This window comes from Coregonus clupeaformis, chromosome 34 (assembly GCF_020615455.1).
Source record: "Coregonus clupeaformis isolate EN_2021a chromosome 34, ASM2061545v1, whole genome shotgun sequence".
NCBI classification, from domain to species: domain Eukaryota; kingdom Metazoa; phylum Chordata; class Actinopteri; order Salmoniformes; family Salmonidae; genus Coregonus; species Coregonus clupeaformis.
In genome coordinates this window covers 13,031,747-13,045,648 of record NC_059225.1, presented here as the reverse complement: position 1 = coordinate 13,045,648, position 13,902 = coordinate 13,031,747, and the positions used below count along the sequence as shown (strand labels likewise).

General features: G+C 43.5%; 1 protein-coding gene across 3 annotated transcripts in view; it reads left to right on the top strand.

Moving 5' to 3' along the window:
- The first annotated feature begins 2,035 nt into the window (after window positions 1-2,035).
- The window catches only part of sh3kbp1 (SH3-domain kinase binding protein 1), a 26,076-nt gene continuing 14,209 nt past the window's right edge, over window positions 2,036-13,902 (top strand). For all 3 annotated transcript variants that reach the window (XM_041861732.2, XM_041861731.2, XM_041861730.1), the window contains exons 1-6: window positions 2,036-2,329; window positions 4,409-4,566; window positions 8,043-8,145; window positions 10,954-11,060; window positions 11,685-11,829; window positions 12,010-12,083. In XM_041861732.2, the coding sequence (XP_041717666.1) occupies window positions 2,326-2,329; window positions 4,409-4,566; window positions 8,043-8,145; window positions 10,954-11,060; window positions 11,685-11,829; window positions 12,010-12,083 (591 nt within the window). In that variant the 5' untranslated portion in view covers window positions 2,036-2,325. The remainder of the gene's footprint in view (window positions 2,330-4,408; window positions 4,567-8,042; window positions 8,146-10,953; window positions 11,061-11,684; window positions 11,830-12,009; window positions 12,084-13,902) is intronic.

Genomic DNA, 13,902 nt, shown 5'->3' with positions numbered 1-13,902 from the left:
CTGTGGTTCTTGCACTTGTTTGGGGAACAGGATTTCATTATTTTTATCTACATTTCTGCCTGAGAAATGACACCCTGATATAGTTCTGTGATCTGTGATATACTTCTGTGAATCACTGAGGTATTGTGTGTTTGTGTGTTCTTTGTCCTCAGAACTTTCAAATAACTTGAGGTGTTTTATGATTAATAGTGATGTTGTGCTTTTGGACACACTGTCCTCAGGCTCCAGCTTTATGTTTATATGTTTTTATGTTGATGTGCTATTGTTTTTAATTGATTTTATTGTATTTGTATATTTAACCTATTCTTGACTCTGTGGTTCTTGCACTTGTTTGGGGAACAGGATTTCATTATTTTTATCTACATTTCTGCCTGAGAAATGACACCCTGATATAGTTCTGTGATCTGTGAAACAGTTCTGTTAATCACTGAGGCATTGTGTGTTTGTGTGTTCTTTTTCTTTTTCTTTAGAATTTTCAAATAAACTTGACGTGTTTTGTGATTAATAGTGATGTTGTGCTTGTACTATTTTGGACACACTGTCCTCAGGCTCCAGCTTTATGTTGTATGTTGATCGTATTAAAACAAAGAAAACAATCTGAAGTTGTTGTTTTTAAGTTATATATACCATGATTTTTCCGGTCCGGCCCACTTGGGAATAGATTTTCCTCCATGTGGCCCCTGAGCTAAAATGAGTTTGACACCCCTGATCTAAATCATATTGATGGGGTTCCTGCCATTGTAACAGAGTTAAGAATGTACCGTAAGATCACTCCACAGCTAGCTTGAAATGTCACCGATGGAGCTATCCAATTGGTACCTTTTGAATAGCTCAAACCGTTCACACGTTGTCAAGAGGGCAGTCACGTGTATTGGTGAGGTAGAGGACCCTGGCTCAAGCCCAGTCAGACACCTCACAGGTCCTCAACTGGCAGCGTCATTAAATAGTACCCGCAAAACACCAGTCTCAACGTCAACAGTGAAGAGGCGACTCCGGGATGCTGACCTAGGCAGAGTTGCAAAGAAAAAGTCCAGTGTCTGTGTTATTTTTCCCATCTTCATCTTTTCTTTTTATTGGCCAGTCTGAGATATGGCTTTTTCTTTGCAACTCTGCCTAGGTCAGCATCCCAGAGTCGCCTCTTCACTGATGACGTTGAGACTGGTGTTTTGCGGGTACTATTTAATGAAGCTGCCAGTTGAGGACCTGTGAGGCGTCTGTTTCTCAAACTAAACACTCTAATGTATTTGTCCTCTTGCTCAGTTGTGCACCGGGGCCTCCCAGTCCTCTTTCTATTCTGGTTAGAGTCCGTTTGCGCTGTTCTGTGAAGGGAGTAGTACACAGCGTTGTACGAGATCTTCAGTTTCTTGGCAATTTCTCGCATGGAATAGCCTTCATTTCTCAGAACAAGAATAGACTGACGAGTTTCAGAAGAAAGTTATTTGTTTCTGGCCATTTTGAGCCTGTAATCGAACCCACAATTGCTGATGCTCCAGATACTCAACTAGTCTCAAGGCCAGTTTTATTGCTTCTTTAATCAACACAACAGTTTTCAGCTGTGCTAACATAATTGCAAAAGGGTTTTCTAATGATCAATTAGCCTTTTAAAATGATAAACTTGGATTAGCAAACGCAACATGCCATTGGAACACAGGACTGATAATCGGCCGTTTCCAGCTACAATAGCCATTTACAACATTAACAATGTCTACACTGTATTTCTGATCAATTTGATGTTATTTTAATAAACAACAAAAGTGCTTTTCTTTCGAAAACAAGGACATTTCTAAGTGACCCCAAACTTTGGAATGGTAGTGTATGTGATCATCTGCCCAACATGTCTGCAATGAAGGCAGCATGGAACGCCACCATATTCTGTGTAGGCCTGCGCAGGTTATCGAATCATTCTGTTCAATGCCTGGACGATGTTTATCATAGGAGGAGCCACATCAACATTATAGGCCTATAAAGACCTTGTATAATTTGTGTTTCTGGAACGCAACTACTATTTTTGGGGACGATTCGTGATTTCTCGCGATATTTGTGGTACAGAAGCGGTACGCAGTTCAATGCAGGGCAGAGAGAGAGAGCGCGCAGAGCGTTCTGTACATCAGCGCTTTTCCGCTTTCTGGCTGCTCTCTGGTGTGACCGGGGAGAAAGCGGAAGGAATATGGTTCCATCTCGCATTCCTCCCGCTGCAGCGCGGTCATAACGGAGCTCTCGTGCGGGAGGCTGGGGCTCGTACTCGGTCCACCAAATAACAAGATTCCTGTCTTTCTCATTAAACACAGTAGTCCTTGCAGCAGGAGCGGAGCGTCACGGGAACAGATGGGTGAGATGAGAAGAGATGACAATGATTTGTTTTGATTTTTCTAACCGTTGTGATGCGTCCATTTAACGTCTTAACGGATAGAAACCCAAACACATCTGGAGATTGTACAGTACAGATGTTGAATGTAGGCTATATTTTCGTTAGCTGCGTGTCCTGATGACCATAACGCGATGCGTGGGCGTGTAAATGCTGTGTGTGTGTGTGTGTGTGTGTGTGTGTGTGTGTGTGTGTGTGTGTGTGTGTGTGTGAGTGCAGCAGACAGAGTAAGAAGACATTGATGAGTTACAGATGTTGACACGTTTACATTTGTATTCTCTCTCTCTCTCTCTCCTCGTCTCCCTGTCTTTGCTGGAATATAGCCTAACTGAGTGTAAATGGGTTTAGTTGTAGAGTTACTGAGTGGTAGTGACGCTCCTCCTAGTAAACCCAAGGGAGAGGTGGGGGGAGAACACAGGAAGAGAACAGAATGCAGCTTCATGCTCTTTACTGTAACACCGACTGCTGGTGTGTAGCTATGCCATATCCCCCCCTCTTCCTCCTCTCTTCTTTCAATCCTCTCTTCCCCTCTGCCCTCTTCTTCTCTCTTCTTCTTCTCCTCTCTTCTCTGTTCATTATGTCACTGTAGTGCCTGTCTAAGCCACCCCCTACCTGTGACCGATAATGCACTCATTCACAGATTCACACACACACACACACACACACACACACAGACATTTCTAACACATCAGGCCATTTTTTTCCCTTGAGGCCCACACTCCGGCCCATTTTTGTATCATTTTGCGCCAAAAAAAAACAACTTAGACAGGCCCACTAAGCTAAAAATGGACCACCCCTGCACACACACCAGCGCTGACATCACCTGAGTCCCTATCTGAGTTGGAGTCCTAGTCCCCATGGTAACCAGACACCTCCGCAGCACCTCCATGGCGGTGGTGATATTCATGATGCAGCTGCAGTGTGTGTCATCAAGCTTCCAGCCAATCAGAGTGTGAGTGTATAAGAATGTGTGTGTGTGTACCGTGACCAAGAACGTGTGTTTTGAGTGAGAAAAAGAGGGCATATTTTTTCCATGAGTGTGTGGTTTGGTCTTATCTAAACTAACTGCAGCTGTTGGAGAAAGGTCATGACAGAGCAGACCCATCCATTACACAGATGCTGGGGGAGGGGGGCTGTGTGTGTGGGAGTGTGTTATGTCTACAGGCTTAGTTGGTACACTCCTCTGGTTCCTCTCTAGCTCTCCTCTCTTCTCTCAGTACAGAGGCACAAGGTAGATAGAGAGGGGATGAGAAAGGGTGTTTTAGGGGTTGGGGTCGAGGAGGAGGGAGATTGAGTCATAGACGTCCTCCCTCTCATTCCACCGTTCCCATAGTTACACCCACCCCCCTCCCCACCACCACTACCCACACAACTATGACATCGATCTCTGTATTTGTCTTTTTAGAAACAGATATTCTCATTGGGCGCAATCTTAACTTGAGATGCACACACTTAAACTCAACTATTGCATAAATCAGGAACATTAGGATTCAGGCCTTCAGCAATAAGTAGTAACCAAGTTTGTGTTACCCATTCTTCAAATTCTGTGTCCTATTTGTTAGCTATTAAAGGGCAATTAAACCACTTTTCCATTTTCATTTTCTCCAGCACCAGTGTCTACATATGTGATATAAATATAAAGTTAAAAGTTCTACCTGATCACATCATCAAAAGTAAAAAAAAAAAAAAGTGATTTTCCAACACTATGAGATTCGTGGTGATGTGGGGAGCGATACAATATCCTCCCTCGGCTAGAAACTTGTTGCAGGTTTTGAAAATTGCCGTTTTCTTTACTTTTAATCCTACCCTGTGATGTCACAGAGAAGCATTTTTTAGGACCTTCTTATCTTTTTAACCACAGATCATAGAAACGCACCGTTTTCACATATGTAGACACTGGCATGGTGCTGGAGATAATTGAAAAGTGGCAGAATTTCCCTTTTAGTCTTAAGTCTAAATAGTTTTGTATTTGTGTGTGTGTGTGTGTGTGTGTGTGTGTGTGTGTGTGTGTGTGTGTGTGTGTGTGTGTGTGTGTGTGTCCAGTCGAGGCGGTGGTAGAGTTTGACTACGAGGCTCAACAGGAGGATGAGTTGAGTCTGCATGTCGGTGACATCATCGTCAAGGTAACGAAGGATGACGGAGGATGGTGGGAAGGAGAGATAGACGGACGGAGGGGTCTGTTCCCAGACAACTTTGTCAGGGTGAGTAACAATGACAACACACACACACATCAATGTTGTTGTTCCTATATTGTGTTCTAGGAGATTATTTCTTAATATTCTGTAATGGCTAGCCTAATGAACTGTAAAGAACATACAAACATGTTCTATGAATGTCCTGAATGGGAGACCAGATGCTGCACTGTGAGATACACATCACTGTCAGATACTGGTGTGTGTGTGTGTGTGTGTGTGTGTGTGTGTGTGTGTGTGTGTGTGTGTGCGTGCGTGTGTGAAGGGGGAAGCATCCACTTCCTTTCCCAGTAAAGGAAGTGAGAATGACACGGCAAACAGGAACACGGCGTTGTGTGTTTCTGTATCCCCCAAAGGTCAATGATAGAGCAAATCTACTGTAGAATAGAACAGATAAGTGTTCTGCTGAACTGTTGCTCCCATAACTGATTCTATAATAATGAGTGAAATATTCTGTTGTGTTTATGACAGAATGTCACTGCTCACTCAGATTACACTCACCCTGTGGTCAGTTTGTGTGTGTGTGTGTATGTGTTGGGGGGACAGTTAAGCCGTGTGTTTTGTTGTCTGTGATGGAGTGAGCCACACAGAATGTGCTGGGGACAGCTGAAAGACAGGAGAGAGATGGATGAGAGAAAGACCACATTATTTTCTAATTCAGTTTTTAATACTGTAGAACGCATCATCATCATCATCATCTGTGTGTGTGTGTGTGTGTGTGTGTGTGTGTGTGTGTGTAATGATTATCTTCCCCTTCTCAGTGGTGTGCATTTGTTCACTCCCCTTATGGACTTACTATATATGCCACGCACACTGTGGTGTGTGTGTGTGTGTGTGTGTGTATATTGTCTCAGAACACAGAATTACAAATGTTATTATTCTTCTCCCTAAAGTGTGTTCTTGCTCACTCCCCCTTGTGGATTTAAAAGCAATGGACAGGAGGAATATGGTGAAAACCCTCTCCTAGTCCATGCTCACACCAATCCAATGTGGTGAAAACCCTCTCCTAGTCCATGCTCACACCAATCCAATACTTTTACAGCCATGCGAGTGAAGGAGTCCAGACTTCAGGGAGACCATCAACACTGGCTGATAGAGCAGAGAGAATATCAATGAATCAGGGCCTGTATTTATAAAGCGTCTCAGAGCAGAAGTGCTGATCTATAGATCATGATGAATAACATTACATGGATATTGTATTTTCAGCTGGTGTACAAAATCGAAAGTAAAAGACGCAAAAACTCAACTTAAAAATGGGAAGCATAGAAATAGCGCACATAGAACATATCTACCACTTCTTAGACCTGCTTTCAATAAGAATGACAGATCTATTTGTATTGTATTTGTATTTATTATGGATCCCCATTAGCTGCTGCCAGGGCAGCAGCTACACTTCCTGGGGTCCAGCAAAATTAAGGCAGTTATACATACTATAACTCACATTTTTATGTTAATTTTGTCGGGTCCAAAAAGTTACATATTGCAGCTTTATAGAATACAGGTCCTGGTGTGTTAGTGCTAGGCTGCAAAAACATTTTTTTATAATAACCTGCTTCCCGGGACCAGCCTGGAGAACATTACTCTTAGAGGGAAAGGGTTTCACCAGATGGGCCCCATGAATTGTCAGTAACATTATGTGTGTGTGTGTGTGTGTGTGTGTGTCTATGTCTGTGTACAGTAAGCAGGTGTTTCCTGTTCTGACATTGTAAATCTCAACCTCTTCCCTTCGTCATTTCAGTTTGGTTTCCTTCTAGAGAGAAACATACTCACTTATACTCTGACACACTGTATGTGTGTGTGTGTGTGTGTGTGTGTGTGTGTGTGTCGTTGCTCCAGTGAGCTATAGGAGCTGCAGGGCAGCGATTATGAAACTGCATAGTGACAAATGCATTAAAGAACTGTGAACTACACAGCCTTGTGTGTGTGTGTGTGTCTGTGGAAGGAAAGGACTGTGCATGTTGCAGCTGTAGGCCATCACATACACAGTACCTCAGGTCTTTAGTGTCTTGTGATAGTTTATGTAAGAAGAAAAGGAAAGACACTAACTGAATTAGCTGTGAACATGAAGCTAGGGTTAGGGTTGAGCCAGGCTGTGGACATGAAGCTAGGGTTAGGGTTGAGCCAGGCTGTGGACATGAAGATAGGGTTAGGGTTGAGCCAGGCTGTGGACATTAAGCTAGGGTTAGGGTTAGGATTATGGTTAGGGTTAGGGTTGAGCCAGGCTGTGGACATGAAGCTAGGGTTAGGATTATGGCTAGGGTTAGGGTTAGGGTTGAGCCAGGCTGGGGACATGAAGCTAGGGTTAGGATTATGGTTAGTGTTAGGGTTGAGTCGGTGTATGGACATGAAGCTAGGGTTAGGGTTGAGCCAGGCTGTGGAAATGAAACTAGGGTTAGGGTTATAGTTATGGCTTGGGTTAGGGTTGAGCCAGGCTGTGGAAATGAAACTAGGATTAGGGATTATGGCTAGGGTTAGGGTTGAGCCAGGCTGTGGACATGAAGCTAAGATTAGGGTTAGGATTATGGCTAGGGTTAGGGTTGAGCCGGGCTATGGACATGAAGCTAAGATTAGGGTTAGGATTATGGTTAGGGTTAGGGTTGAGCCAAGCTGTGGACATGAAGCTAGGGTTAGGGTTAGGGTTGAGCCAGGCTGTGGACATGAAGCTAGGTTTAGGGTTAGGATTATGGCCAGGGTTAGGGTTGAGCCGGGTTGTGGACATGAAGCTAGGATTAGGGATTATGGCTAGGGTTAGGGTTGAGCCAGGCTGTGGACATGAAGCTAAGATTAGGGTTAGGATTATGGCTAGGGTTAGGGTTGAGCCGGGCTATGGACATGAAGCTAAGATTAGGGTTAGGATTATGGTTAGGGTTAGGGTTGAGCCAAGCTGTGGACATGAAGCTAGGGTTAGGGTTAGGGTTGAGCCAGGCTGTGGACATGAAGCTAGGTTTAGGGTTAGGATTATGGCCAGGGTTAGGGTTGAGCCGGGTTGTGGACATGAAGCTAGGGTTAGGATTATGGCTAGGGTTAGGGTTAGGGTTGAGCCGGGGTGTGGACATGAAGCTAGCGTTAGGGTTGAGCCAGGCTGGGGAAATGAAACTAGGGTTAGGGTTATAGTTATGGCTTGGGTTAGGCTTGAGCCAGGCTGTGGACATGAAGATAAGATGATGGTTATGGCTAGGGTTGAGCCAGGCTGTGGACATGAAGCTAGGTTTAGGGTTAGGATTATGGCTAGGGTTGGGGTTGAGCCAGGCTATGGACATGAAACTAGGATTAGGTTTAGGGTTAGGGTTGAGCCAGGGTGTGTGTGTGTGTGGCTCTCACTGCTCATCTGTTGGTAAAGGGTTAGGTCTCTAGGGTTACAGACATGACAACTCCAGCATCTGGTTGATAGGTGGGAAACAAGACACACACACAGATCCGAAACAAACTTGCAAACTCTCTGTCTGTCTGTCTGTCTCTCTCTCTCTCTGTCTGTCTCTGTCCAGGAGATAAAGAAAGATGTGAAGAGAGAGACGGGGCCTAAATCTGATCTCTCCAATGGCAGTGCAAGCCCTGTGTCTGAGCCCAGCCTACGACCAGCCAGGAAAGGTAAGCCGCCCCACCCCACGCACACACACACACACACACACACACACACACACACACACACACACACACACACACACACACACACACACACACACACACACGTCGCTGTCTGATGAAAATCTCCTAACTGAATTTTAGCCTTTTTTGTATTTATTTATATTTTTATATACGCTACCAGTCAAAGGTTTGGACACACCTACTCTTTCAATAGTTTTTCTTTATTTTTTTACTGTTTTTTATATTGTAGAATAATAGTGAAGACATCAAAACTATGAAATAACACATATGGAATCATGTAGTAAACAAAAAAGTGTTAAACAAATCAAAATATATTTTATATTTGACATTCTTCAAAAAGCCACCCTTTACCTTGATGACAGCTTTGCACACTCTTGGCATTCTCTCAACCAGCTTCACCTGGAATGCTTTTCCAACAGTCTTGAAAGAGTTCCCACATATGCTGAGCACTTGTTGGCTGCTTTTCCTTCACTGCAGTCCGACTCATCCCAAACCATCTCAATTGGGTTGAGGTCTGGGGATTGTGGATGCCAGGTCATCTGATGCAGCACTCCATCACTCTCCTTCTTGGTCAAATAGCCCTTATACAGCCTGGAGGTGTGTTGGGTCATTGTCCTGTTGAAAAACAAATGATAGTCCCACTAAGCCCAAACCAGATGGGATGGCGTATCGCTGTAGAATGCTGTGGTAGCCATGCTGGTTAAGTGTGCCTTGAATTCTAAATAAATCAGACAGTGTCACCAGCAAAGCACCCCCACACCATAACAACACCTCCTCCATGCTTTACGGTGGGAAATACACATGCGGAGATCATCCATTCACCCACACCCCGTCCCACAAAGACACGGCGGTTGGAACCAAAAATCTCAGATTTGGACTCCAGACCAAAGGACACATTTCCACCGGTCTAATGTCCATTGGTTGTGTTTCTTGGCCCAGGCAGGTCTCTTCTTCTTATTGGTGTCATTTAGTAGTGGTTTCTTTGCAGCAATTCGACCATGAAGGCCTGATTCACACAGTTGAGATGTGTCTGTTACTTGAACTCTGTGAAGCATGCTTTTGGGCTGCAATTTCTGAAGCTGGTAACTCTAATGAATTTATCCTCTGCAGCAGAGGTAACTATGGGTCTTCCATTCCTGTGGCGGTCCTCATGAGAGCCAGTTTCATCATAGCGCTTGATGGCTTTTGCGACTGCACTTGAAGAAACTTTAAAAGTTATTGAAATGTTACGTATTGACTGACCTTCATGTCTTAAAGTAATGATAGACTGTCGTTTCTCTTTGCTTATTTGAGCTGTTCTTGCCATAATATGGTATTTTACCAAATAGGGCTATCTTCTGTATAACCCCCCCCACACACACACACACACACACACCTTGTCACAACACAACTGATTGGCTCAAACGCATTAAGAAGGAAATAAATTCCACAAATTAACTTTTAAGTAGACACACCTGTTAATTGAAATGCATTCCAGGTGACTACCTCATGAAGCTGGTTGAGAGAATGACATCAAGGTAAAGGGTGGCTATATGATGAATCTCAAATATTTATTATATTTTGATTTGTTTAACACTTTTTTGGTTACTACATGATTCCATATGTGTTATTTCATAGTTTTGATGTCTTCACTATAATTCTACAATGTAGAAAATAGTAAAAATAAAGAAAAACCCTTGAATGAGTAGGTGTGTCCAAACTTTTGACTGGTAGTGTGTATTAAAAGCAGTAACTCCCCTCAACAGAAACATTTCATGACTCTAGGACCAATAAAATGTATTAAACATTTCTTCTGAGGTTCGTTAATGGGAAAATATGGTGATTTTTAACGTTTCATGAAATATTTCTGTTTTGGAGATGAGGTTTTCATCGGACAGCGACAATATATTACAGTGCATTCGGAAAGTATTCAGATCCCTTTACCTTTTCCAACTTTTGTTACGTTACAGCCTTATTCTAAAATTGATTCAATTGTTTATTTTACTCATCAATTTACACACAATACCCCATAATGACAAAGCAAAAACAGGTTTTTAGAAATGTTTGCACATTTATTAAAAATACAAATCAGAAATATCACATTTACATAAGTATTCAGACCCTTTACTCAGTACTTTGTTTCCTCCAGATGTGACGCTTGGCATTCAGGCCAAAGAGTTCAATCTTGGTTTCATCAGACCATAGAATCTTGTTTCTCATGGTCTGAGAGTCCTTTAGGTGCCTTTTGGCAAACTCCAAGCGGGCTGTCAAGTGCCTTTTACTGAGGAGTGGCTTCCGTCTGGCCACTCTACCATAAAGGCCTGACAGACATGGTTGTCCTTCTGGAAGGTTATCCCATCTCCACAGAGGAACTCTGGAGCTCTGTCTGAGTGGCCATTGGGTTCTTGGTCACCTCCCTGACCAAGGCCCTTCTCCCCCGATTGCTCAGTTTGGCCGGGCGGCCAGCTCTAGTAAGAGTCTAAAATGATTTGGTACCATAGCAAAGGGTTTGAATACTAATGTAAATAAGGTATTTCTGTTTTTATTTTTAACAAATTGGCAAAAATGTCTAAAAACCTGTTTTCCCTTTCTCATTATACGGTATAGTGTGTAGATTGATGAGGAAACATTTGTATTTATTCAATTTTAGAATAAGGCTGTAACGTAACAAAATGTGGAAAAAGTCAAGGGGTCTGAATACTTTCCGAATGCACTGTATATGTTGTTTAGTATATGTGCAGTGGGCTACAAATAATATTTGTGAACATAATACATAATTCAATAATTTACTACTGTGTATGTCTGTTCCAGGAGATCAGATCCGCCAAAGGAGGTGTAAGGCATCATTTAGCTATGTTCCTCAGAATGAGGACGAATTGGAGCTGAAGATAGGAGATGTCATCGACATACTGGTGGAGGTGAGAGGGGAGGCTGACATACTGGGGGAGGTGAGAGGGGAGGTTGACATACTGGTGGAGGGAGATGGGAGGCTGACATACTGGTGGAGGTGAGAGGGGAGGCTGACATACTGGTGGAGGTGAGAGGGGAGGCTGACATACTGGTGGAGGTGAGAGGGGAGGCTGACATACTGGGGGAGGTGAGAGGGGAGGTTGACATACTGGTGGAGGTGAGATGGGAGGCTGACATACTGGTGGAGGTGAGAGGGGAGGCTGACATACTGGGGGAGGTGAGAGGGGAAGCTGACTGAATGTTTGGGTGTGTGTCTGTTTCAAGATTTCTCTTTACTGTAGGTACTGCTCCCTCTTGTGGCCACATGACAAACCTATTAAACCAGATTATATTTACATTTAACATTTAAGTCATTTAGCAGACGCTCTTATCCAGAGCGACTTACAATATTTCTGTGGTGACCCTACGTTCATTCATAAGCGTGTATATTAACTTTCCCCACGGGAGCTAGCTTTCTTGGAGCCATTGATAGCGTGCAGGTCTCCCGACCAGAACCTTGTGGTTTTGATTCGACCCTCAGATAAGTACACTCTCCCTTCATGTTTCATTACAATATTGACTTGTGTGTGTAGGTGGAGGAGGGCTGGTGGGAGGGCAGTCTGAACGGTAAAACAGGGATGTTTCCCTCCAACTTCACCAGAGAACTGGAAGACACACCCGCTTCACTCGACACATCCACTAGGTCATCACAGGAGGAGCTACGCAGCAACAGGACCAGTGAGTCTCACACGCATGCACATGCACACATCACTGATCAAATGTTTTTTAATAGCATGAAATTATAGATAAATATGAATACATTTAATACAATTTAAGGAAATCAAGTTATATGATTTTGCAGAACTGAAGATGGTTTTTAATGCAATTATATTTGTGTGTGTGCCCTCGTGTGTGTAGGTAAAGACAGTCCAGGGAGCGAGAGTGACGGAGGAGAGAGTCGCACTGACAGCGGAGAGATTCAACCCAAGAAGGTCATTATCTATCTATCTTTCTATCTTTCTGTCTGTCTGTCTGTCTGTCTGTCTGTCTGTCTGTCTGTCTGTCAGGGCTCTGTGCAGGCCAGTCAAGTTCTTCCACACCGATCTTGATAAACCATTTCTATATGGACCTTGCTTTGTGCACAGGGGCATTGTCATGCTGAAACAGGAAAGGGCCTTCCCCAAACTGTTGCCACAAAGTTGGAAGCACAGAATCATCTAGAATGTAATTGTATGCTGTAGCAGTAAGATTTCCCTTCACTGGAAATAAGGGGCCTAGCCCGAACCATGAAAAATAGCCCCAGACCATTATTCCAGTTGGCACTATGCATTGGGGCAGGTTGCGTTCTCCTGGCATCCGCCAAACCCAGATTTGTCTGTCAGACTGCCAGATAGTGAAGTGTGATTCATCACTCCAGAGAACGCGTTTCACCTGTCCAATGGTGGCAAGCTTTACACCACTCCAGCCGATGCTTAGCATTGCGCATGGTGATCTTAGGCTTGTGTGCGGCTGCTCGACCATGGAAACCCATTTCATGAAGCTCCCTACAAACAGTTATTGTGCTGACGTTGCTTCCAGAGGAAGTTTGGAACTCAGTAGTGAGTGTTGCAACCAAGGACAGACGATTTTTACGCGCTACGCGTTTCAGCACTCGGGTGTCCCGTACCACTTTGTGGCTGAGCCGATGTTGCTCCTAGATGTTTCCACTTCACAATAACCGCACTTACAGTTGACCAGAGCAGCATTAGCAGGGCAGAGATTTGACGAACTGACTAGTTGGAAGGTGGCATCCTATGACGGTGTCACTGAGCTCTTCAGTACGGGCCATTCTACTGCCAATGTTTGTCTATAGAGATTTCATGGCTGTGTGCTCGATTTTATACACCTGTCAGCAACAGGTGTGGATGAAATAGCCGAATCCACTAATTTGAAGGGGTGTACACATACTTTTGTCCATGTAGTCTATCTATCTATCTACAGTATATATCTATCGATCTATATATATATATATATATATATATATATATATACATACACTACCAGTCAAAAGTTTGGACACACCTACTCATTCAAGGGTTTTCTTTATTTTTACTATTTTTTACATTGTAGAATAATAGTGAAGACACAATAACACATATGGAATGATGTAGTAACCAAAAAAGTGCTTAACAAATCAAAATATATTTTATATTTGAGATTCTTCAAATAGCCACCCTTTGCCTTGATGACAGCTTTGCGCTGTCACGTTGTATAATGATTAGAAGAAAGGCGCAGGAATACGTATTAGTTTTTTTTATTACTCCAACCAACACAAGGTACGTCATGAAAAAACAACGAGGACGAAGCCCAAAACAAACATGTGTATATATATATATAACACTGGGATGTAACCCAAACAAAAGAGCAAGGTGTAAACCTCTAAACAATACACGGGACGAGACCCGTAATAACAAGAGCACAATACACGGTACTCACGAGACCAACGGACATGGGAGAATAATCGACAAGGACAATGGGGAACAGAGGGCACATATATACACATACTAATCAGGGGGAATGGGAACCAGGTGGTCGTAATGAGACAAGACAGTCTGGGGTTGGTGGTAATGATCCAGGTCAGTGACGCCTAGAAGACCGGTGACGTAGACCTCCGGAGCTGGTGAACGGAATGAGCAGCAGTACCGGGGGGATCCGTGACATGCACACTCTTAGCATTCTCTCAACCAGCTTCATGAGGTAGTCACCTGGAATGCATTTCAATTAACAGGTGTGCCTTGTTAAAAGTTAATTTGTGGAATTTCTTTCCTTCTT